Source organism: Atractosteus spatula, chromosome 17 (genome assembly GCF_055471065.1).
Source record: "Atractosteus spatula isolate fAtrSpa1 chromosome 17, fAtrSpa1.hap1, whole genome shotgun sequence".
Taxonomy (NCBI): Eukaryota; Metazoa; Chordata; class Actinopteri; order Semionotiformes; family Lepisosteidae; genus Atractosteus; species Atractosteus spatula.
Genome location: NC_142722.1, coordinates 9,150,534 through 9,172,216, shown reverse-complemented (window position 1 = coordinate 9,172,216; position 21,683 = coordinate 9,150,534). Strand labels below are relative to the sequence as shown.

The following is a 21,683-nucleotide window of genomic DNA, read 5'->3' as shown; positions in this document are numbered from 1 at the left end:
AGTATTTTTTTGCTCATCAGAATATTTATATTGAAAAAACCTCTGGTATAAATAGGCAGAGATGTATTTTTCTGTTTAGTAATTTGAAATTTTTTTTTGAGCTACTCTCAATATATATCTTTTTGATGCACAAAGTATTATTTATTGAATAGGTTTTGATATAAAAGTAGCCTTTTATTGGGTAGCAGTGGGATTCCATTCTGATTTTACTTTAAATGTATGCCACTGTCCTGCAATCTGTGAAGATGGCACTAAGGTTGCTAGGCTGGCCAAGCACAGTTGGTACTGGGTTTGTCAGAGCTGGTGAGGACTTCCAAATGGGCCACCCACAGTGATTCCTGTGGATGATCAATCAGGATTAGTGGTTGTCAGTGCCTTTCTTGTTCTCCTTTGATGCTCAAGCCCTGCTGTCCCTATTCTGGCTCACTGAGACCACAGTGGACCACCACTGTTGCTGCATTACCTACAGTAGGAAGGCATTATGTGCATGAGGTTGGAGGGTGAGACATAGTAGCAGGATGGCTTGAATGAGAACTGGCTGATCTAAATTTGTAACAGGGAAAACAAAAATAATTGTATGTTCAATGCTTTAAACAAGTCACTTCTGAATAGAAGGAATAAATATCAACTTATTGATTAATTTATGACCACTACAATAATAAATAGAAAAGAGCATTCGTCCTTAACTAATGGCCTTTACTTTTTGGCCTTAACATGTCTTCAGCTTGTCATTCTTGGATAGGTTAAATTGTATGTTGTTTGTTTTTTTAATGACATTGCAGTAAGTAAGACCTCTAAACAGGTGTCTTGTACTGTTCAGCTGTTTTAGATTTTAATTAACACTCAAGGGAACATTGCAGGGAGTAAATAGAGGTACCTGCCTTTCATCATGCTGCTTTGATAAATATAACAAACTAGAACCTTTCTATTTGAAGGATTTCCTTAATGTGTACGTTTTCTGAACGGGAAAAAAAGTATTTCCTGTTACATCTGTGTGTTCATCCAAACATTTCAGACTGTAAACGCCAGGCCAGTGTTTCTGGAATCAGAAGAGCCTGTGTTACAGTCTGCGTGTCCGTCTGAACCCTTGGCACGCTGTCCTCTCACAGCCTCTGTCTCCTCATAGGCCTACGAGGAGCAGGAGCTGCTGCGGCTGGTGTATTTCGGGGGAGTCGAGCCCTCGCTCCGTAAGGAGGTGTGGCCATTCCTGCTGGGACACTACCAATTTGGGATGTCCGAGAAGGAGAGGAAAGAGGTATGTGTGTCTGTGTGCATTTGTGAATGCAGAAGGTCTCTGTTTAAATTGTCTTTTCATTACATTTGCCAGAAGGGACTGCGCACATTCTTTTTCTGTTTCTCTAAGCTCTTGACCAGCTAAACCGTAGTGGCATTTACTTTTGGAATCTTGATATAACCCCACCTCTGTTTTAAGGGATGTTTCACCTCTGATATTTGTCAACTTTGATACAAAGAGAAAATCTATATTCTGGAGATTTTGTATTCTTGCATTTAGTATGACTTACAATATGTGTTCACTGGTTATCCGATCTCTTTCTCTGATCTTTCTCATCGTAATAGTCCCAACGAATAAAAGTTTGCAAAGAGGGAGTCCTGAAACCTTGCACTCTTAAATGGATTTCTTTACTTGGCCCTTTGAGAACTAGAAATCTGTTCCAGTTTTGAAAAGTCACAGTGAAATCCTGGCATCGCAGTTTTGTGTGGCTCCTGCTCGCCGGGAGATGTCCGTTTGCCTTGTGCTGGCTTTCCCGAGTGGCGAGCGCGCGGGGCAGCCCCTGTACGGACTGTGCTGTGCCTGTGGCAGGTAGATGACCAGGTGCGCGCCTGCTACGAGCAGACCATGAGCGAGTGGCTGGGCTGTGAGGCCATCGTCCGGCAGCGGGAGAAAGAGCAGCATGCGGTGGCCTTGGCGAAGTGCTCCTCCGGAGCCAGCCTGGACAGCCAGATCCAGAAGATGATGCACAGAGACTCCACCGTCAGCAACGAGGTGAGAGCAGCCTGGGCTGGGCGTTGCTTTGGCAACAGTTCTCCCCAACCCAGGCTCCAGAGTACCTGCCATTCACACTGCAGATAGTGCAGATAGTCTCTGGAAAAAAAACTGGCTTTCTGAGAATTGCTCATGTGTCTCAGGTATTTTTCTGTATGTTCTGTGTTAGGAAAAGCACACTTTTCTGTGTGGGAAGGTCTGTTATTAGCTTTGGAGTGGATTTTGAAAGGGTGTTTAAAACAGAAAATCCTGTGTCCTTCCTGTCTCCCTGTGGATTTTCCCTCCCCTTCGCTGTCGCCACGGCTGCGCCAGTCTTCCCAGAGCTGCAGTTCAGACAGACACAGCCACGCGCAGCTGCAGAGCGACTCCAGCAGCAGCACACAGGTATCCCTTCCCCACTGCTGCCCTGCTCAGCTTTGCTGTTGCCACGCTTGACCGGACCCAGGCAGAGTCTATACATGCGTGTTTTGCCAACGTGATTGTGAGCTGGGTAAACAGTGTAACACCCTGCCATTTACAGCTCAGGCAGTTGTCATGACGTTAGGGTCTAGTGGTTTCTAGGGTTTCACACTGAGCTCACGATCATTCTCTGTAATGCAATTGCATGTAAATGGTGCTGCCTGTGTGTATACATTGTAATTTCATTGCCAGCTACTACAGATATTGTATGTCTGTAGTGTACAGATATATTGTACACTATTCCATCTGTAGCCTTACCATCCTGTCGCTGTGCTCTGGCCCAGCTGTTGGTGGTGCTCCCATATTTCTGCTAAAACATGACTTTTCTTGGACTCTCTGCTTTATTTTTTTTCATTCATTTACAAATCTGTAGGTATTTTCAACCAGTTTTTGCTTTGCTTCATGTAAATGTAAATGTGTTAATGTGGCAGAAACATAATTGTTTTATATAACTTACATCTAGACTGTTAAACTTGCTGAAGAACAATTCCAGCTGGCATTCCATAGCAGGATGAAAATGGAGGATATTGAATAGCAATTTCCTCTGTGGACCCTGCAGTGTGTCTACTGGAGCGTCCTGATCTATTATCTATGGCATCTATCTGTATAGCTGTATTCCCTGTCTCATGTCCTGTTGATAGTGTTAGTAGTCCGTGAAATTTAATTACTCTTCTAGAGTCACCAGTACCAGCTTGTTTGCTTCTAAACTGTGCACTGTGAGAAAAGGCTTGATAGGTTTATTCCTCTTAGAAGAATAGAAGAGAAGACATTGTTATCTTTCTTTCCAATGCTGGAATAAAGGCTAACCACTGTATTAGTATTAACTTCTGTTATCGTTTATGTAATTTTATTTAAATCAAATGTAGTTAGAAAAAAAAACTGCAGTTCAATGTGATGTAATTTGCTATGAACATAGTTGAGATTGTTTTAGACAAAAAAAGTTATATTCCTCATGTAAACTGGCAGAAATCTGTGAAACGAAGTGACCCGTTAAGTGATATAATGGACAGCTAGGTCTTCAGTGAGGGCTTGTTTTTCCCTGAAGTCTCCCGTGTCCCCACTGAGCCAGCTGTTTACCACCAGGTTGTTGTTACAGGTGTTTGAGTCCGTGGAAGAGGTGGAGCAGATTGAGATGGAGCCAAAGGGAGAGGAGGCCAAACAAGCAACTAAAGTACCCAATGGGGTTGTACCCAACGGCACCTGTTCCCCCGATTCTGGACACCCTTCCTCCCGCAATTTCTCCATAACATCCGGCTTCTCTGACCGCAGCCTGAGCACTGAGGACAGCGCTGGTGCAGAATCCACAGCCAAAGCCTCCGGACAGCCCCAGCCTCTGCATCCCAGCTCGGCCAAACCCGCTCAGCAAGCGGTAGACCCCCCCAGCGTGAAAGCTCCAGCCCAGGGCCCTGACGAGGAGCCCCGGGAGCAGGCTGCAGCCACGGCTGAGGATCAGGGGGCGGAAGAAGCTCTACCTCCCATTACCAAAGCAAGGGAGCCAGCCTCAGCTGAGGACAGTATGGCTGCCATGGAAAGCTCGGAGGAGTTACTATCGGCCATTGAGCTGCCCTTGGGGGATGACTTGGGCACAGGGGAAGTGGTTGGCCCACTGGTGCTGGAGATGCAGGTGGACGAGGAGGCAGAGAAGCAAAGTCTGGTGGGTAGTGAGGATGCCCTGTCAGAAGAACCAGAAATGGAGAGCCTTTTCCCCCAGTTTGACTCTCTGGCCGTTGGTGGAGAAGCCAAACCTGATGCCACCTCCCCAGTCTCATCCATTGGGACTACCTATTCTGTAAGTGCGCAGGGTTTTTAGAAGCATATCGCACATTAAGTAAATAGCTAGAAGAAATTAGTTGATATTTTCTGTACAGAAGAAGCCAAACTTCCATAATGAATGTGGTTAATATTATTTGATTAACTGGGTCATGGATCCATTGGCAGATACAATATAAACAGAAAGGCCACAAAATGAAGATAACAAGAACAGCATTGCAGTAGAAAACCTTTTTTGCCTTGCGTTGTTTTTTCTCCGTTTTCTGAAATGTGATTTCTTACAAGCTTCCCTTCAGCTGGATTGTAGTTTTCCTTTTATAAGTTAATATATATTGCACAATTGTTGACAAATATTTATGTCTGGCGGTAATTCATTTTTCTCTTACTTTGTTGTAGCAAGAGCTGCTGGATATGTACACAGTGAACCTGCATCGCATTGAGAAAGATGTCCAGCGCTGTGACAGGAACTACTGGTACTTCACTCCCACCAACCTGGAGAAACTGCGCAACATTATGTGCAGGTAACTCCTACAAAGGGAAGAGACCCCTTTTCTCATTAATCTGAAGAAAACGCACAGACCCCATGCACTTTCGGCTAGTATTTGACTAGAAAAGCCAAATTTCTTCCACTGCATTGTGATCAGTGTCCTGTATCATTGTTTTTTTGCAGTTACATCTGGCAGCACCTGGAAATCGGGTATGTACAGGGCATGTGTGACCTTCTGGCTCCACTTCTAGTGATACTAGATGATGGTGAGTTCACTGGGATCAATGTGCTGATGATATGCAATCTTTTTTCAGAGTAATTTAGGGAGTAATCATAGCTGAATGCCTTTTTTCAGGATATAGTGTAGGGCGCAGATTATAAAAATACAAGGCAGTACTATTGCTTGCAACTTTTCTGTTTTGTGCAGTTTTTTCACAAGCTGGACAATTATCTCAAATCTTTAGAATCCAAAACTACCTCCAACCTTAGTTCCAGGTTCTCTGTCCTCTCAAATGTCTCAAATTGTACACCTAAGACCACAATCATTTCATATGTGGCATACCAGTACCCTCTCCAGACCCTGTCTGTGTCTGGTGTTTCAGAGGCCATGGCGTTCAGCTGCTTCACTGAGCTGATGAAGAGGATGAACCAGAACTTCCCTCATGGTGGAGTCATGGACACGCACTTTGCCAACATGCGCTCTCTCATCCAGGCACGTCACCATAAGACCATTCACTTTTTAAAAGTATCCACTTTATCTCAGATTTGTTGGCATCTGCTTGACATTTAAAAAAGGGAATCACAGAATCCAAAATGGCTTATTTTTATTTTGCAAATCAATTTGTAATTCATTCTTATTAAAACAGCGTTGGATAAAGAAGTATCTGAATAAGGGATTTTTCCCAACATTTCCAATTCTTAAGGCTGGTTGTACTTGTTTGGCAGATTCTGGACTCTGAGCTGTTTGAGCTGATGCACCAGAATGGAGATTACACACATTTCTATTTCTGCTATCGCTGGTTTTTGTTGGACTTCAAAAGAGGTAATGACATCACTGGGTATATTCAGAGCTCATTAAGGAACTTTAACAATCACATGAATGACAGGAAACCCCTGTATTTGATCTCACCTCAAGGACAGATGTATGCTGCAAAGCCAGGTCGAGTTAAGGGCTTTGATGGAAACCAAATTTGCACCCATAAATAATGCAGCCGGTCCATTTACTGAGAATGTTGATGAATAAATAATTCAGGCCTCCAGGTTACACAGCCACTCAACAGAAAGAGAAAACATCCCAGGTTTTCATCCCTGTGGAAAGGTTTTGTTTAATGTTATTCCCCTTTAATTTAGATTTAAATCACCCTTGTTTGTATGTAAAAAAAGTAGGCTATTCCTTAATGGATCTGTTAAATAATTATACAGAGTGCCAAAAGACTAAAAGAGCTGTCCCCAGGTGAATGCAGGAGTAATAGCTGTCTGCGTGCTTCCCCCCACAGAGCTGGTATACGATGATGTGTTCTCAGTCTGGGAGACTATCTGGGCAGCAAAATATGTTTCCTCCAGCCACTTTGTCCTGTTTATTGCACTGGCACTGGTGGAACTGTACAGAGACATCATCCTAGAGAACAACATGGATTTCACCGACATCATCAAGTTCTTTAATGGTGAGGCAGATGCATTTATGAATACCTATTCTGATTTTCCTTCAACCAATAAGCTTTATCTTACAAAGTGCATTAAATACCTCAGTTAGCGGTTTCACTGGAATCAAGGACTTAGCTTGTTCTCATCTGGGGAGCAACAACACTTTAAGAATCAGGACACAGGCAGTAAAGCTGCATACCATGTTCCAAGTGCCTACAGAAAAGCTTACAGTTGGCTTTGTTTTCAGATATGCCTTAACATGCAATTAATGAAGGCACTAACACATAATCGCCATTGAGAAATTTAATGTTAAAAATGTTTACTTCTGTGAGGGCAGTTTTAAATCCTAGATTGGTATGAATCAGTGATGTACTTTAATTAGGATCTCAATTTTTTTATAACACTCTGAAAACAGTGTGCTCTGCAATACCATTTTTCTTTTCTTTTTCCATTACCCACAGAAATGGCTGAACACCACAACAGCAAGCAAGTGTTGAAGCTGGCGCGTGACCTGGTTTACAAAGTCCAGACTCTGATAGAGAACAAGTGAGCCAGAGGCATGATGGTGCCCATTAACCAGACCTTGAGTCTGCACTCACACCCCTTGGCCATGCCCTCACGGCCTTCCCTCATCTCCGCTCTGTCATAGCCATGTAGGGTCACAGGTCTCAAAAACTACTTCCTTAGAGACAACAACTTTTTTTTTTTACTATCTTTATCTTTTAGCCATTGAACATGAAGCCAATGATGTCATTTCTTCCCTCACACGTAATTTCACTAAAGTCGTGCATCTGCAGATTTAGTCTTTCTGATATCCTTGAGTCATGTGGAATACATATGGTATTATATCAGCCTCTTATAAAATTAGATAGTAGTCATGGCTGTTCATAGCAGATCTTTGGACTTTATCACGTGGGAGATTTGTGTCCTTCTGCAGTGATGCTGGTCACCTCAGTATTGCAAAACTATGAAACTATCCTTGTCTACACTGAACGGCATTTTCAAAACTACTAAGGAGTGCGTCGAGTAAGTTGTTTTCCCTACAAGAATTCATAGGGGGAATTTTTTCCAATTGCAATAGATTGAAAAGTCTCAGACACAGCGACACAAAACTGAAAACTATGAAATTATGTTTTGAAAGAAGGGTCATGTGCCAATTTAAAATGCTTCAACATTCCAGTTAAATGCACACAAGGAATTCCAGCTGAAGGATAATGGAGACTAAGTAAGTGATGTTTTGTCTCAGAGCTTGATAGGTGTCATTTAAATTAATATTATAGGCTTGAAACTATAGAGAAACTAGAAGTTTGAAACATGTAGGTTAATATTTTAATTTAATACCTTGTTACATAAAACTTCTTTATGCCATTTTCATTAGGTGTCACTGGTCAGTATGTGAAATCCATTTTAGCTAATTACGACAAAATTCCGGGTGTTAACTGCTTGGGTTTCTGTGAGGTAGTCATCAGATCCTTTTTGTTCTTTCTGTAGTATTTATACATTTGAAAAACTGTAATTATAATGAATGATGGAGAAGGCATTACTGCTAATGGGCAAAGTGCAATTGCTACAGACAATGTAGCTTATCAATATTTATTTCATTCTATTTAACAGATATTGCAATGTAGAGTTCTTTATTTTGGTATGTTTTGCTTGTAAAATTAAATTTAGTTTTATTTAATTGTGTGGCAACAAAATTACAACTCCTTTCCTTGTAGAGCACGCTCTTTGCTTTCAGATTTGGTTTTTTAAATATATTGCAGTACATTCATCCACAAATATATCATATGCTTGTAGTACTGCATTTTCTGAGTTAAATATATAATTTATAAATACATAAACCTCTGTATCTTATTTCTTTGCCTTAAATTTAACTTTTCTTATTCAATATATTCAGGAATATTTCAGTCACTGTTGATTCTATTCTCATTCTCTAAAATACCATTCTTGTAAGACTGCATTTCAGAATCTGATCATTTTAAGAGTCTACCTTACTTCTATGAATATAGTAAAATATATCTACTATGTAAGTCTGTTTGATGTTATAGGATTGTTCCAGGGATTTGTTAACAATCGAGCAGAAGATTGTAGACATTAAAGATATATTTTTTATTCATCCTTATTAGCATCAGTGAGAATTCATTGATTCCATGTTGTACCTAAAGGTAGGGGACACTCGCATCTTCCATGTGGATTCCATCTACATCCCTAAAATAATTTCTGTGCCAAAAGCCTTGTGTTATGTATTGCGTTTCATATTTGTAAAACTCAATTTTCTGAGAAAATATACCCCGCTAAAATATTCTAGAATCATATCTGTGACTTCTTCTGGCAGGGGAAACACAATACTCTAAAAAGGATGCTTTTTTTCTATGCATTCACTTGCATTTTAAAAAGTGGTATTTTATGCATTTAAAATATTCTCCATTCTGTGTCTTTCTACTACAATTACTGTTTAAGCCAATGAGTTGGGAGGTGGGTGTGAGGGGCATCGACTGTGCCAGGAAGGACTATTGACCTGATTGCTGGGAATTGGTCTGGAGACTTCAGAAATTGTGCAGCACACTTTATTTCAGTTGCTTTGCGATGTAACTGCAATGGAAAATAAATGCTCGATTCAGTGCCATCTATCATTTTCAGAATCAGAAAAGACCCCATCATTAAAGACTGTATAAAGTCTGTAGAGTCAGATAGACTTCTACAGGCATGCTGGACACACACTCCTGAGATGAATAAAGTATTTTGAATTGAATTGAAAACTGAAGAAAAACTCATCCATGAAACTCCTCTGACACCCTGGTCAGTCTCAGTGTTCGAAGTGCCAGTGTTTGGAATAACTGATCTATTTTTTTGCCCATCATATATTCTCCATCATTCTCAAGAAGTGTCTCTGTATATTGCTGTTTGTGAATTGTACTGTAATAAGGGGAAAATATCTTTTAAACGTGGCAAACTATATATATATATCGTATGTTTAACCAGTGTCTGTGCGTTAAAGAAAAACATATATATAGAATCGTATATGATGTACAAGTGAACTATGGATTTCTGGTTTTAAAAGGAAACAAAAAGAAAAACAAGGAAATATAACAACAGTGCTTTTATTTTTGATCTTTCTTCAATGAATCACTGTATACTAAATATGTTCAAGGTGCCGCTTTCTCAGTATATTGTAGTGTCATACTGCATATCGTGCTTGATTCTTTTACAGCTCATTGGGTTGCCCAACAATCCTGGATTTCTGTGTTTAAGGTCAACAGCAGACGAGGCTAAAGCTGGATAACAGGGATTGAGAGTCAAATTGTTACATACCTGGCCATAACCAAAATAAGAATGAGCAAAAGCAGTCATGTTGGTTCCATTTTTAAATTGCAATTTCAAACAAATGCCTTTTCTAGCAGTTGAGCATAGAAACCAAATTAAGCATCTACTTTTAGTGTACCAGTATAAGAATAGATCATAGACCTCAGATAATCAGTACATTAAGATTCAAATGAAGAAAAAATAGGAATAGTGAACTTTTTCATAAGCACAAAACTGTTCCTAACCAAGGGGGGCAATGAAGAGTTATGATGTTTGTTCATTAACCTTCAAGGACACGCAGTAGGTATTGAGTAATTTGTATTGCCTTAATTGCTCAGAAGAGATCTAAAGCAGGACCATTGTGCCATGGGTATACAGTATATACTGTAATTGTGTACTGTATTCTGCTCTTGAATGAAAAAAATGCTGCAAGTGTTAATTGTTTGCTCAAACTGAAGTCCTATAGAAAACACCTGCCACCTGGTGACCTAACCATGTAAATACAGTTTTTTAAAGCAGAGCTTTAAACCAAAAATAACCACTTATATTAATGTTTTTATTCATTTATTTAAATGCATATGCTGATTTACTTTCTGAACAAAGGACACTCATAATAACTTGAAATTATCAATTGTACTGTCAACCACCCAAACCTTCCTGGAAAATGTATATTCTCCCACTTCGGGAAGATGAAATGCAGGTATCTGTCCCCTCTTAAGATTCTTTTAAGTTCCAGCTCCGAATTTCTCTTTTACGCTGCTAAAGGCAATGATAGGGTAATTCATTCTGGTTAAATTGTGGCAAAACTGATCTGCTCTTGGAGAAATTTAAATTTATGAACTTAACACACCCTATATATCATACTGTCTATGTCTGCTGAATCTGCAGCAAGGCAGGTTCATTTTGACCTATATGCATGTAAGGGCAATGAAAAAACTAGACATCTTTTAGTCTTTGAAGATGAAAAAGCATTTAAGAGTTACATTAAAAAGCAAATACTCAACTTTGCAATCTAAAAATTTAACTGGACATTTAGTATTTCAGAACTGCTTTATTTCTATGAGGAGCAGAAGCACTGAAACAGCATTTTATGGAAGAGACTTCCTATCAATGATATCCAGCTCTGTCCTCAATATGAGCACTATTTTATAAATGTTTGCAGGTGTCAAGTACTCTGATAACTATTTGTGAAAGAAGATTATGTTACAGCAAAGTCAAGAAAACCAGCAATGTTTTTTTGTTGTCAGTTTTGCTTTTCTATTCTAAGCTGAAATATTTATTTATAGTTGTTCATAAACAAAATATTACAAAAAATCTATACAAATATATATATTAAATGGTCAATGTATTTTGGAAAAATAAATATGGAATTGTTCTTATTTTTTCCAATTGCTCTTTCAATACAGTTTTATTGCAATGTGGGCAAACGGTCTATTTGTCTGTTCTTTTTCAGATGATCTGCATATTTTCTGATGATTCATAATTCTCATTCCCGCACAGCCATACAACCATACTTAACCCACCAGGGATCCAGTAGTATGCATTCATAAAATACTTAAATCCACATTTTATTTTTTAAGAATCCAACCATTTTAGTTCAACAAGAATTAAGTGCAGAAATAGCACATATTTGAAACCTTGCCACATAATGATTAGGGGGCCTTTTAGAAATTCCCATTTGTACATTCATATAGCTTTCTGCTGACACGCCTCTAATTTCCATTTTGATTTAAGCTGTCTTGCCAGATCTTATCAGATGAGTTTCTGGTGTATACAGGAGGGTAAAGACATGCATGCCAGCCTTGAAGAAACTGAAACACTTCAGAGAAATAACAGCCTCTATAATTATGGTGAAACCACATAAAGTAGGACACAGAACACTTTCTGAATCAGACCAACACTGATGAAACTTTTGAAGAAGCACTGACCTAAATTGGTGTGTGACACGGATGTACAGAGGTAAACATGCAGACATTTACCCTCACTTTCAAACAATGAGTTTTCCTCTGGTTTTCTAGTCTTAAATAAAAAAAATCCATAATAATAACCACTTATTGGATACACGTGGACTGTTTTGAGTCTCCACTGAGCGCCCAAATCGTTTTGGTTCGTACGCTGGAAGTTTTGCTCCTGCCTAGCGCAGCATCTACGCCTGTCTCCACGGTCTTTATCGGGAATCGATAACAAGGCTTTGCTTTTTCATTCCACGGAAATGAAGGGGTCAGTAGTAGAATCAATCGCGGCATCACCTACTCCTACACAAACAGCAGGGACTGTGAATCACCTACCCGAAGAAGTTGTACTGAAATCAGCGTAACCAACTATCGTCACGATTGTGTGCACAAACCAGTTTACCAAGTGCCTCACAACCCAAGTCACCAACCTTGGTTATAACATAATATACAGACACACTTAACGGATTGTATGTTACTACTTAGCACTGCAAACCAATGCTTTCATTACATCAAGTCGACTTCACCTAGCTCTGGCTGCGTGGAAAAATCTGTTTAGTCTATGATTCATTATATGCTGTTTTTACATATTCTATGTTTTATTGGGAAAATGAATTTGAAAATTTATATTACTAAACGTTATTACCAGAAATATCGCACTTGAAATATGCCATCCTTTCTGTTATTAGTAGCAGGAACAATCATTTATTATTTGACGTGTAATATACAAGCGCACATTGTTTATATGTAACATTCTTGTTCTGCTCCTAAACACCAATAACCCGGTGGATATTCCTTGTAAAATACAAATATGCGTCCGTGCCAATGGTCAAAGTTCGCTTCCTTATAATCTCTATTAAAGAAAAATGTCATATTTTAAAAATGCGTATGTGCAAAAGCAGTAATAAGAAGTCCAAACACAAGTCCATCTCCGATAGTGCTGAAATAAACTAAAATCTTATTTATAATATCTACCATTCTGAAAATTGCTGTTTTTATTAAAAACATTTTTCTCTACTTGCGACCTCCTCGTAGTTACGTCATCATTAAAGGCCGGTCGGGCGACGTAACTGACCACGTGGTTCGCAAGGCTTGTCGTTTGCAAAGAACTTACTAAATAATTTTACAGACGACTTTTGGTTTTCCGACACATTTTTATGTTTACTGCCAAGCATATCGTAGGGAAACACATCTGAAGTCGCGTAAGTTCGTTGTAGCAAATCATATTTGCTCCCGATACCATACATTTTAAGGAAATTGAGAATATATTTGTTTGGAGGATGAACAGTGTAGGAGAGGGGTGCACTGAACTGAAACGGGAATACGATCAATGTTTTAACCGCTGGTTCGCAGACAAATTCCTGAAAGGAGACCGGAGCGGTGATCCCTGCACCGAAATGTTTAAGAAATATCAGACGTGTGTACAGGTAAACGGGAACTATTATTCTTTTCGATCAATGGTTTAAACAGCTTCAGAATAATGGTGCTCCGTAAAACGTGTTTGAGATTACTCGAGCTGTTTTACCTTAATGCTTAGTAATTCGTGTGGTTTGTACACATATTTATTCCAGACGTTATTTAAACAAGGTACTAACATGTAGACATTTACCACCATTTCACATTTTTCTTCATGAAATATAGTAACACTATGTAATTACAAATTTGTTATTAATAGAAAAAAATATTTGGTCAAAATCGTCTACTTCTCGCAGCCTGCAATGAGTTCTTTTCCTGTCTGATTACAGAAAGCCATCAAGGATAAAGACATTCCCATTGATGGTGTAGAATTCATGGGTCCAAACAAGGAAAAGCCTGCCACCTGATAATGATGAAAGTACCCAGCTTCCTTCACCGTCTGTCCCTCCTGCATAGACTCTGGAAGTGACTGCCAAGTGTGGGGCAACTGAGACTACTATTTTGTATTTATATCGGTATTTATTTGGATTTCAGGATGGTAAAACTCTGTGGAAAAAATACACTGGTACAAGAAGAACAAAAGATGTATCTATTTAAGGATGTGTAGACAATGATAATGATAATATGGCATTCCACTGAAAGTGGATATTCATTCAGATGTCAAATACCCATGTCTCTCGCAAAATCACTTTGGGAAAAAATACTGATCATGCTAAGCCCTTCTCCCCATCTAAGTAAATTTAAGAAGAGGATTAAATATGCATGTATTACAATAAGCAGAGTTGTCTTTGTTAGCTTCAAACTTTGAATACCTCATATTATTTTTATGGGACACAGTCCAAAATCAGATGGTGCTCAAAGACGGACTTTGAGTACAGCAGATTTCACTTTTGTCCTATTTCTTTCGAATTTAGAAACTGGATACCAGCAGCCTGCTGCTCTTCAACCATACAGCTTTTATCACTGATCTCTAAGCTTGCAGTTAATACAAATGAATAACTGATTTCTCTGATACATTTGCCATGCTTTTATAAGCTCTTTACATGCTTTTCTGAAACAAAAAGTGAACAAAAATTACTCTGTCTTATTCTGCAAAAGCAATAAAGTGAAGATTAATGAATGTCATTGTCTTTTTAAATGCATTTAATTTCTTAACTTACCAAGAAGAATGTTTATAATATATGCTTATTATTTTTATCACCACATACACTGTTTTTAATTCAAGGGATTGTATTGAATTACATTAGTCTGCAAACAATAATCCAAAATCCGAAATTGTGCAATCTTGCTATTGGCTCGTGTAGCTTTCGACTGTGAAAATTACCTTATTTTAAAATGTAGTTTAATTGTTCCTTACATATTTTATACACAATTCTGCATCACAGATAGTAAAGCACAGTAATTTGAAAATACACAACTTCTTTTTACATGTCCTCGGACTCCTAGAATTAGAAAATGCATAGCATTGTTAAATCAATTACTTTTTGATCACATTTCTGTTATTCTAACATCACAGATTTATTCAATGCTTTAGAATTCTTTAGTAGTTCAAATTCAATATTAAGTTACAACATAGAGCAAAATATAAAAATAATATTATACTGTTATTTCGAATGGATTTAAGGACAAATTAAATTGTATGTATTACAGTTATATATATTTTCCCTGAGTATAGGGTGAACATAGAAGCACACCTGAACCTCATTGCCTGATCTTGTCAGATCTCTGAAACCTTGGAAGGCTGGTCAGTGGTGCAATGGAAAACTTCTGAGGAAAACCAGGAAACTACTGTAAATGGTGCTGGGCCAGTAACCCGTAGTCTTCTCATTTCAAGACTGAAAAAGTTCAGTTTTGGTTTGTCAGCATAGGACATATCTTCAGCTCGGATATTTATCTGGAGGCTCTTCTCTGGTCTGATTTCAGAACAGCACCTTTTTTCTAACATGGTGGCCATAATTGAAAACTGATAGAAAAATAGTGGCCCCTAGTGGGGATATAAAATGTCTGCATTTTTGTACAGAGGTGTATTTGACAGCAGAATACATTTTGCAGAAAATGCATTAATATTGTGTAAACTTGAATGAGTGGCAGGATACGTTTTGTAAAAGCTGACATACAATTTTTATGCAGAGGGAAAAGAGAATTTTATGGAACTGCAAAAACATACCGCCCGAACAGGGACTTGAACCCTGGACCCTCAGATTAAAAGTCTGATGCTCTACCGACTGAGCTATCCGGGCTCTGTGAGAGTATCTAAAACCGCGCTATTACTTAGTTTCATACACATATTGAGTTTAATAGAGAATTAACATCACAATGAATAAATATTTTAATAAAAGTATTCAATGCAACCGCTTGTCTATTTCAGAAACAATACTTGTCAGTTCTGAATTTTCTATCAACTTTGATATTATCAAATCTAAATTAACGGTCGTGGGTTTTTGTTTATAAATACATTCTTAACTTTTGAAACTGTATTGTAAAGTACACCGGATTAATTTACCGTACCGTTCACACTCATATCAGGAAGAGCTAGAGGTTTGTTGTAAGATAGCGGTTATCACAAGGGCATTCGGCGCTAGGTTGTGCGGAAAGGGTTACTGATCTGCGTAATGCCGACATCATCGTTAAAGATTCATATATATCAAGACATTAAACACATACTTTATGTACTGTAGTTATTTTTTCAGTTAAAATGACACCCTTTATTTTTAGAATGTGTAACATTATGATGTGGAGAGCGCCAAAATCGATTTGGAGATTGAGGCCCGTACATCCTCAGAGTGGAGTTCTTTCTTGTACCGGAATAGGCGCAGTTAAAGTGGGCCACAATCTAAATGGCTACCGAGGGATTCATCGGAGAGCTGCTGCGTGTCAGAGACAAGAAAATACTTCTGTACCTAAATCCAAGGTAAGGACAGTAAATATGTCACTTCATGATAATATCGTACGTTTAATTTATTTCTGTATGGTTTACTGGGCATTATTATCCAAATTCACGTCAATGAGAGCACTCATAGCTTTTTATAATGTAACTGAACCCTAAGAATAGGACTTCATCGTTTAATTTAGTTATCTGAAAATACATTAGATGTCATATTTGTGGAACTGTTTGATTATTAACATGGCTCAATTATTGTGATCTTTCACGAAGTACCCAGTATTCAGACCTGTACTAATTTATCAGTTCTGTACTATACGTATGTGATATTTACGTTCAAGAAGTTTAAAATACTATGTTAAATATACATGTGCTAAAAATACGTTAGCTTTTGTGTCCTACTTTTTACTCTTATTATTGAAAATATATTTCTGTGGAATAGAGATTATAACGTCAAGCATAATCAAAAGTATTTTACGTACGTCAAAATCAAAACACGTTTTATGTTTAATTCCCATTCTGTACATTCCCCTATTTGAAATCTAGGTTTACATTATACACTAATTAAAGAAGTATAAAAGGCAGATCGGGTAAGGTGACACGCTTTCTTTTATCTTTTTTAGTTTAGTTTTAGATTTTAGTTCATAAAACATGGTTCACATACTATAATAAAGTGGTTCATATAATAAGTACGCAGGACCTGAAGTAAGAAAGCTTTTCAGAACATTAATCCCATTAATTCACTTCTGTGTGTTTATGGTATTTTTCAGGTGCCACAGTCACCAACATGGGAACCCGTAGAAGAGAAAGACCTTCCTCCGGTAAACTTCTGATCACAATTACGTGAGAGTTTTCCGATAGCCCTGTCGGATAAAGTCTATTTTTAATATCAGTGCGCATAACCAAACACAAAGGAGTATGTCCTGAAATACTTTGTGCTATTATGTAATTCTCAGTGGTCTTATAAACAACATAGTTTAAGGAGGGTTTCCCCCAAACGTCTTAATCTGAAGGCCCTCAAAAAGGAGTGCAGTCTGGTTAAGGATCCAACTCAATGAACTACGCTGTGCTATTTTAACACACCTCTGCAACGGCTCATGTCAAACACACGACTTTAATTGCATATTATTATTTAAAGGTAAACTGTAAACAAAAATTGCAATGCAGAATTCATATAAAAAAATCAAGCTCACCTTTCCTTCGTGGGAAGTGTGTGCATGGTGGCTCCTGTATAATTTATCATGACGTGTTTTTTTGTGAATGTCAGTACTAAACGGTTGTAATCCTCCACAGGTGTCCACGCACTGCTTTGTTTCGAGGATTTTTAAAGCTGAAACACCTGTGCCACACAAATTAGTTGCTGCAAAGGGCAAAAGGCTTCAAATAGTTGTATCACTTTACTCTTCGTGGATTCAAAACTCTTACAGAGTTTCGTTGGACTTTTCAAGCAGTTCCTCGTGTAGCCGTAGGTCATAATATGTGTCCCTCTCAGAGACAGAATGCGGTCGGCTGTCACGGTGGACTTTTAAAGTTGCTGGTGAATGAACGGGAACTCTTTAGTGACTCCCTCTGTAGTTTACTCAGTCTTAACCTGCAACGTGCATTATTTTTTGCTAGAAAGCCCCGACTTTGTTTTGTAACGTCCATTCAAAATAGATCACGACCTTGCATGCGCTGCTCAAAAGCATTTAACAGCTGCAATACAGCTGACATGTTAGGCGCGCATGGGAGCCCACATCTGGTTTTCAAAACGTCTGGCAAGATGATTCTTTTGGTGATTGAAAATCACTCACCTCCATCCCAATGTCATGCACTCATTTTACAACCGCCCCTCGAGATAGCAAGCGTGCTTCTCAGCTTCGGATCATCCCCATTTCCTTACCGAGCAGAGCAAACCTTCAGTGTTTCCAAGGACGATTTTTTTATGCTTTTATATTTATTGCATCTTGTAGACAATGTGGTTAAAAGCGTCGACACTGAGCTTGGCAACACGTGCTTTGCGGTGGGGCCTGCGGCGAATGGCGACTCTAACGAGAGCTATGGCGCCACTAATTGTCTTAATTTAATCCAGATATATTTAATGTACCGGTCCAAAAGCCACCAAAAGTTGTGTCCAGTGGTACTACCCCGAATCACTTTAACAAATAAAAGGTCCTCAACTAACCGCTCATTACTTGTAAATAGTCACATAACATGAGTTAGACGCTGAGCTGTATTAACGATGTCTGTATGTTTCATCTAATTGCAAAGCTCCCATCGCGCTGTTGGACCTCTGTCCATTTACTAATTCACGATGTCCTTCTTTGCAGGTAAAATTTGGTCTTCATCGACCTTTTTTTAGGACAGGTGATATGATACCAGTCTAATTTACCTTGCTTAAACTTACCATTTGCTGTCCGTTTGTTTCGCCAGCTCTACTGTTTGTCATCTGAAAAATTCGTCAGTTTTTTCCAGTTTCTTTTTCTCCCCGTTTCTTTTGGCTGTTTTTTTGTTGTTGTTGTTGTTGCTGCTGTAAATGATCCTTCAGTTCCGATTTTTTTCGCACCTTCGTTCAAAACGTAATGACACTTTTGGGATCAGGCTGGCTTTCTTCGCTTCCGGTGTAAATCCAAATTCAATGCGACGCTGATCACACAAATCTCATTTCGATTTGACCGTTTAACTGCATTCATTCCCTAACGAACAGACGCGCTAGCAGCTTCGTTATTTTAAATGTTTACGCTTTAAATGTTGTTACATTGCTGTAAGTGTCCTCGCCGCCTAACTACATGGTAAAAGGCGCTCACCCAAGCTTGTACTATGTATTTAATGTTGTCCTAGGATGTATTGACAGTGGCAGCAGGTATTATAATAATACTACACAAAGATTTGTAAACAGACTTTGTGCTAAACAAAAACAACTGAAATACTCCAACAGTAACAAGAAAGTGCTAAAAATAACAAAATTAACTATTTGAGCTAACCAATGTAGACACATTAAATATATAATTTTGAACTGTACCCCCTAACAGTTGGACCAGAGTTTAAGTCTGACTTAAAGTACGACAAAGATTTGAAGTTTTTCCCCAAAAACTGAGTGAACATTTCAAACAGGACTGTGTTTTAAGAGATCTCAGTCACCATCCCGTTTATCTGAAGTTTGTTATTTATTAACTTTTATTTGTGTTTATTGTATGAAGTCTTCCAAACAAGCAGGTCAAGGGATTTTTTTTTGTTGTTGTTATCTTGTTCATTATCCAGCTGAATTAAATGGTAAATGGTTAAGTGAATACCTACAGTGGAGCAGGTTGGAACACATATCTAAACAGGACCAACAGTCTGAAACTTAAGTCCTGGTGAGACACAAACTCCTCTGGCTGCCATTTTAGTGCAAGGTCACAACAAATCAAAAAGCAAAATTATTCAAACAAATCAACTTCTGAATTATGTACTTTTTAAAACAAAAGTCAGTTACCAGTATGGGCAGCACAGAAGAGCACCTGGATTCAATCCAGTTTTGTCCTGTTGTAGAAAGACATACTGGTCCTGTAGGTTAATTGTCTTCTGGGAAAATTAGCCCTGGTGTGAGCGTGTGCATTTGTGTCTGTGTGCCCTGTATAGACACTATATTGGATAAAGCAGTTAGAATTGAATAGATGGATGGATCTTCTAGCAGTGATCCAAATGGTTGGTAGTACTAGCTGGAAACCTGAGTACTTTCAGGAAGTAATTGCATGAGATCCCCTGGATGAAATTAGCTACTTGTAAAACAAATGAGTAAGAGATGAAGAGTGACACTACTTTCTTAGTAACTTTTGTGTTTGGGGCCTGTTGCAAAGTACCTGTAAAAACACCTTTGGGCCTGTAGAAGTGGTGAGCTCTTCAGATTTATCAGATAAGTACACTTTTTAGGTGCTTCGAGAGCTGGACTGGCGATAGTTCCAAAAAATCAGTGTGGATGTTCAGAAATGAAGCTTGATGAGTCTGGTTTAGCAGTTCTGCCAGAGACTTTAACCGTGCTGGGGGTCTGTCTTCCACAGCCTACACGTGTCCCTCCCGATTTAGTGGACAAGTTGGAGCGTTTGGCCCTGGTGGACTTCCGAAACAAAGAAGGCGTGGCCTGCCTGGAAAGAGCGATCCGCTTTGCCGATCAGCTCCATGTTGTCGACACGGAGGGGGTGGAGCCCATGGATTCTGTGCTTGAGGACCGGTGAGACACTATTTACCACTAACCCTGACCGTGAAGTGATTGTCTGAATTCTTTGATGGAGAGGGGTCATTTTCTCCAAAGAACCACCTAGAGGGAGAAGCTGGCCAATTCCAAGGCCATGTTTTCCTCTTCCTCCATTAGGTAATAAGAGACACCTCGGATTACCCATCTGGAGAACTGGTTTAAAGATTTTGGATTAAAGATTCACCAGCGGGTGACCAGGGTTGGGCAATACGATACGTTAACCATTTGGAATTTTAATGCAGTTTTTTTAGTAAGTTACTAAAGGTTTTACATTTTTAAGCTTTAATGCCTTTAACTAATTGACACACGACAGTCTTCACCAGTCTGCCATGACCCTTCTGGTCTCCTGTGTCCTTCCTGCAGACAGCTGTATCTGAGAGAGGACAGCGTACGCGAGGGGGAATGTGCCGAGCAGCTGCTCCGTGCCTCCAGTAAGACCGTGGAGGAGTACTTTGTGGCTCCACCGGGTGAGAGCATCTGAAAGTTTCCTACTAAGTTTTTGTTATTCAAGTACAAGAATCTTAAAAAATATAGCTCAGTTTTAAAGATTGATTTAGCTCAATCGACACTCATTGTCTTCTTGTCCAGGGAACATCCCCCTGCCACAGCGAGAGGAGAGAGCCAGTTTGCTGAAGAACTCCGAATTCTGACTCTGGGACGCTGAGCCATCTGGTGACAGTCGAGACTGCTGAGTGCAGTGGGCATGTGTGTCTTTCATAGTCCCTCCTGTCAAGATGACAGTGGATTAATGCAGGGAAAGGGCTGCTGGTGTAATTGTCTGTCCTAGGTATAGCAAAGTCAACACTGAGCCAGTGGTTTAAGTGTAATTCAGAACATATCCATCTGAGGTATTTAGGGTACTGGGGATTATTCTCCATAACTGGTCAAATGAATATAGTATATGCCATTCTTCAGTGTTCTGACCTATCTGACTTCCTTTGGGTTGAGAGCAATATAATTCAGTCACAGTCCAATTATTTTACCATTAAACAGTCATTATAATAGGCTGACTGTGCATTGACTGCTGAATGTGATTTGAGTAGGAGCACTAAATAAACCATTAAACTGGTGAGTCCGCTAAAGAAAGATACTGTTTTACATACTTGAACAGAGAGGTAAATAATCTGAGGAAGAGACATAGCGATGTTCATACATATAGGAGGACAGTCATCCAAAACACCACTTCACACATCTAATTTAAGGCTTATAATAATAAAAAGTGCCAAGATATTTTACAACTAAACATTCTTGTTGATTTTTAAACTTTAATTTGTATGTAACAATGCCTGCCATCATAGTTCTGACCATTTAATATACAAATCTTGTTACCTGAAAAACACATTTTATATACTTATTTGCAACTGTATTAAAAGTTGACAGGTTTCAAACTATTTTTAAAAAAAAATTAAATTCCATGCTGTTGAATATCAAAATCTTCTACTTCTGAAACTGAGAGGGTATATTAAGTATGATGGTTTGGTTTAATAAAAAAAATGAACTTGCTTTTTCCTTAAAATCATTTTCTACATGTACATGTACTACAAGCTGTATTT

General features: G+C 38.8%; 3 protein-coding genes and 1 non-coding gene across 4 annotated transcripts in view; 3 read left to right on the top strand and 1 right to left on the bottom strand.

Moving 5' to 3' along the window:
* Positions 1-11,031, top strand: part of LOC148819021 (small G protein signaling modulator 1-like) — a 54,338-nt gene extending 43,307 nt beyond the window's left edge. Inside the window, exons 18-27 of the mRNA XM_088935963.1 lie at positions 1,127-1,255; positions 1,823-2,005; positions 2,318-2,389; positions 3,561-4,253; positions 4,631-4,755; positions 4,905-4,987; positions 5,324-5,433; positions 5,667-5,763; positions 6,218-6,385; positions 6,827-11,031. Of these exons, the coding sequence (XP_088792089.1) occupies positions 1,127-1,255; positions 1,823-2,005; positions 2,318-2,389; positions 3,561-4,253; positions 4,631-4,755; positions 4,905-4,987; positions 5,324-5,433; positions 5,667-5,763; positions 6,218-6,385; positions 6,827-6,915 (1,749 nt within the window). The 3' untranslated portion in view covers positions 6,916-11,031. The remainder of the gene's footprint in view (positions 1-1,126; positions 1,256-1,822; positions 2,006-2,317; positions 2,390-3,560; positions 4,254-4,630; positions 4,756-4,904; positions 4,988-5,323; positions 5,434-5,666; positions 5,764-6,217; positions 6,386-6,826) is intronic.
* A 1,673-nt stretch (positions 11,032-12,704) lies between these two features.
* On the top strand, positions 12,705-14,156 carry triap1 (TP53 regulated inhibitor of apoptosis 1). Its single transcript, XM_088935818.1, has 2 exons — positions 12,705-13,047; positions 13,366-14,156. Exons 1-2 carry the CDS (start codon positions 12,901-12,903, stop codon positions 13,441-13,443), a joined length of 225 nt encoding a protein of 74 aa, XP_088791944.1. The 5' UTR covers positions 12,705-12,900; the 3' UTR covers positions 13,444-14,156.
* Positions 14,157-15,203: 1,047 nt separating this feature from the next.
* trnak-uuu (transfer RNA lysine (anticodon UUU)) lies at positions 15,204-15,276 on the bottom strand. Its single transcript has one exon. It is a non-coding gene; the product is annotated as a tRNA-Lys (tRNA).
* A 302-nt stretch (positions 15,277-15,578) lies between these two features.
* On the top strand, positions 15,579-21,633 carry gatc (glutamyl-tRNA amidotransferase subunit C). Its single transcript, XM_088935456.1, has 5 exons — positions 15,579-15,947; positions 16,688-16,738; positions 19,937-20,106; positions 20,494-20,597; positions 20,719-21,633. The coding sequence occupies exons 1-5, from the start codon at positions 15,732-15,734 to the stop codon at positions 20,778-20,780; spliced, it is 603 nt and encodes a 200-aa protein (XP_088791582.1). The 5' UTR covers positions 15,579-15,731; the 3' UTR covers positions 20,781-21,633.
* Positions 21,634-21,683: the final 50 nt, after the last annotated feature.

What these genes read in the sequence shown, in the direction of transcription:
- triap1 (XM_088935818.1), top strand. Translation starts at nt 12,901, where the DNA reads ATGAACAGTGTAGGAGAGGGGTGCACTGAACTGAAACGGGAATACGAT. An exon ending in AATATCAGACGTGTGTACAG is followed by an intron (nt 13,048 to 13,365) that starts GTAAACGGGAAC and finishes GTCTGATTACAG; the next exon opens with AAAGCCATCAAGGATAAAGA.
- gatc (XM_088935456.1), top strand. Translation starts at nt 15,732, where the DNA reads ATGACACCCTTTATTTTTAGAATGTGTAACATTATGATGTGGAGAGCG. An exon ending in CTTCTGTACCTAAATCCAAG is followed by an intron (nt 15,948 to 16,687) that starts GTAAGGACAGTA and finishes GGTATTTTTCAG; the next exon opens with GTGCCACAGTCACCAACATG. An exon ending in GTACTTTGTGGCTCCACCGG is followed by an intron (nt 20,598 to 20,718) that starts GTGAGAGCATCT and finishes CTTCTTGTCCAG; the next exon opens with GGAACATCCCCCTGCCACAG.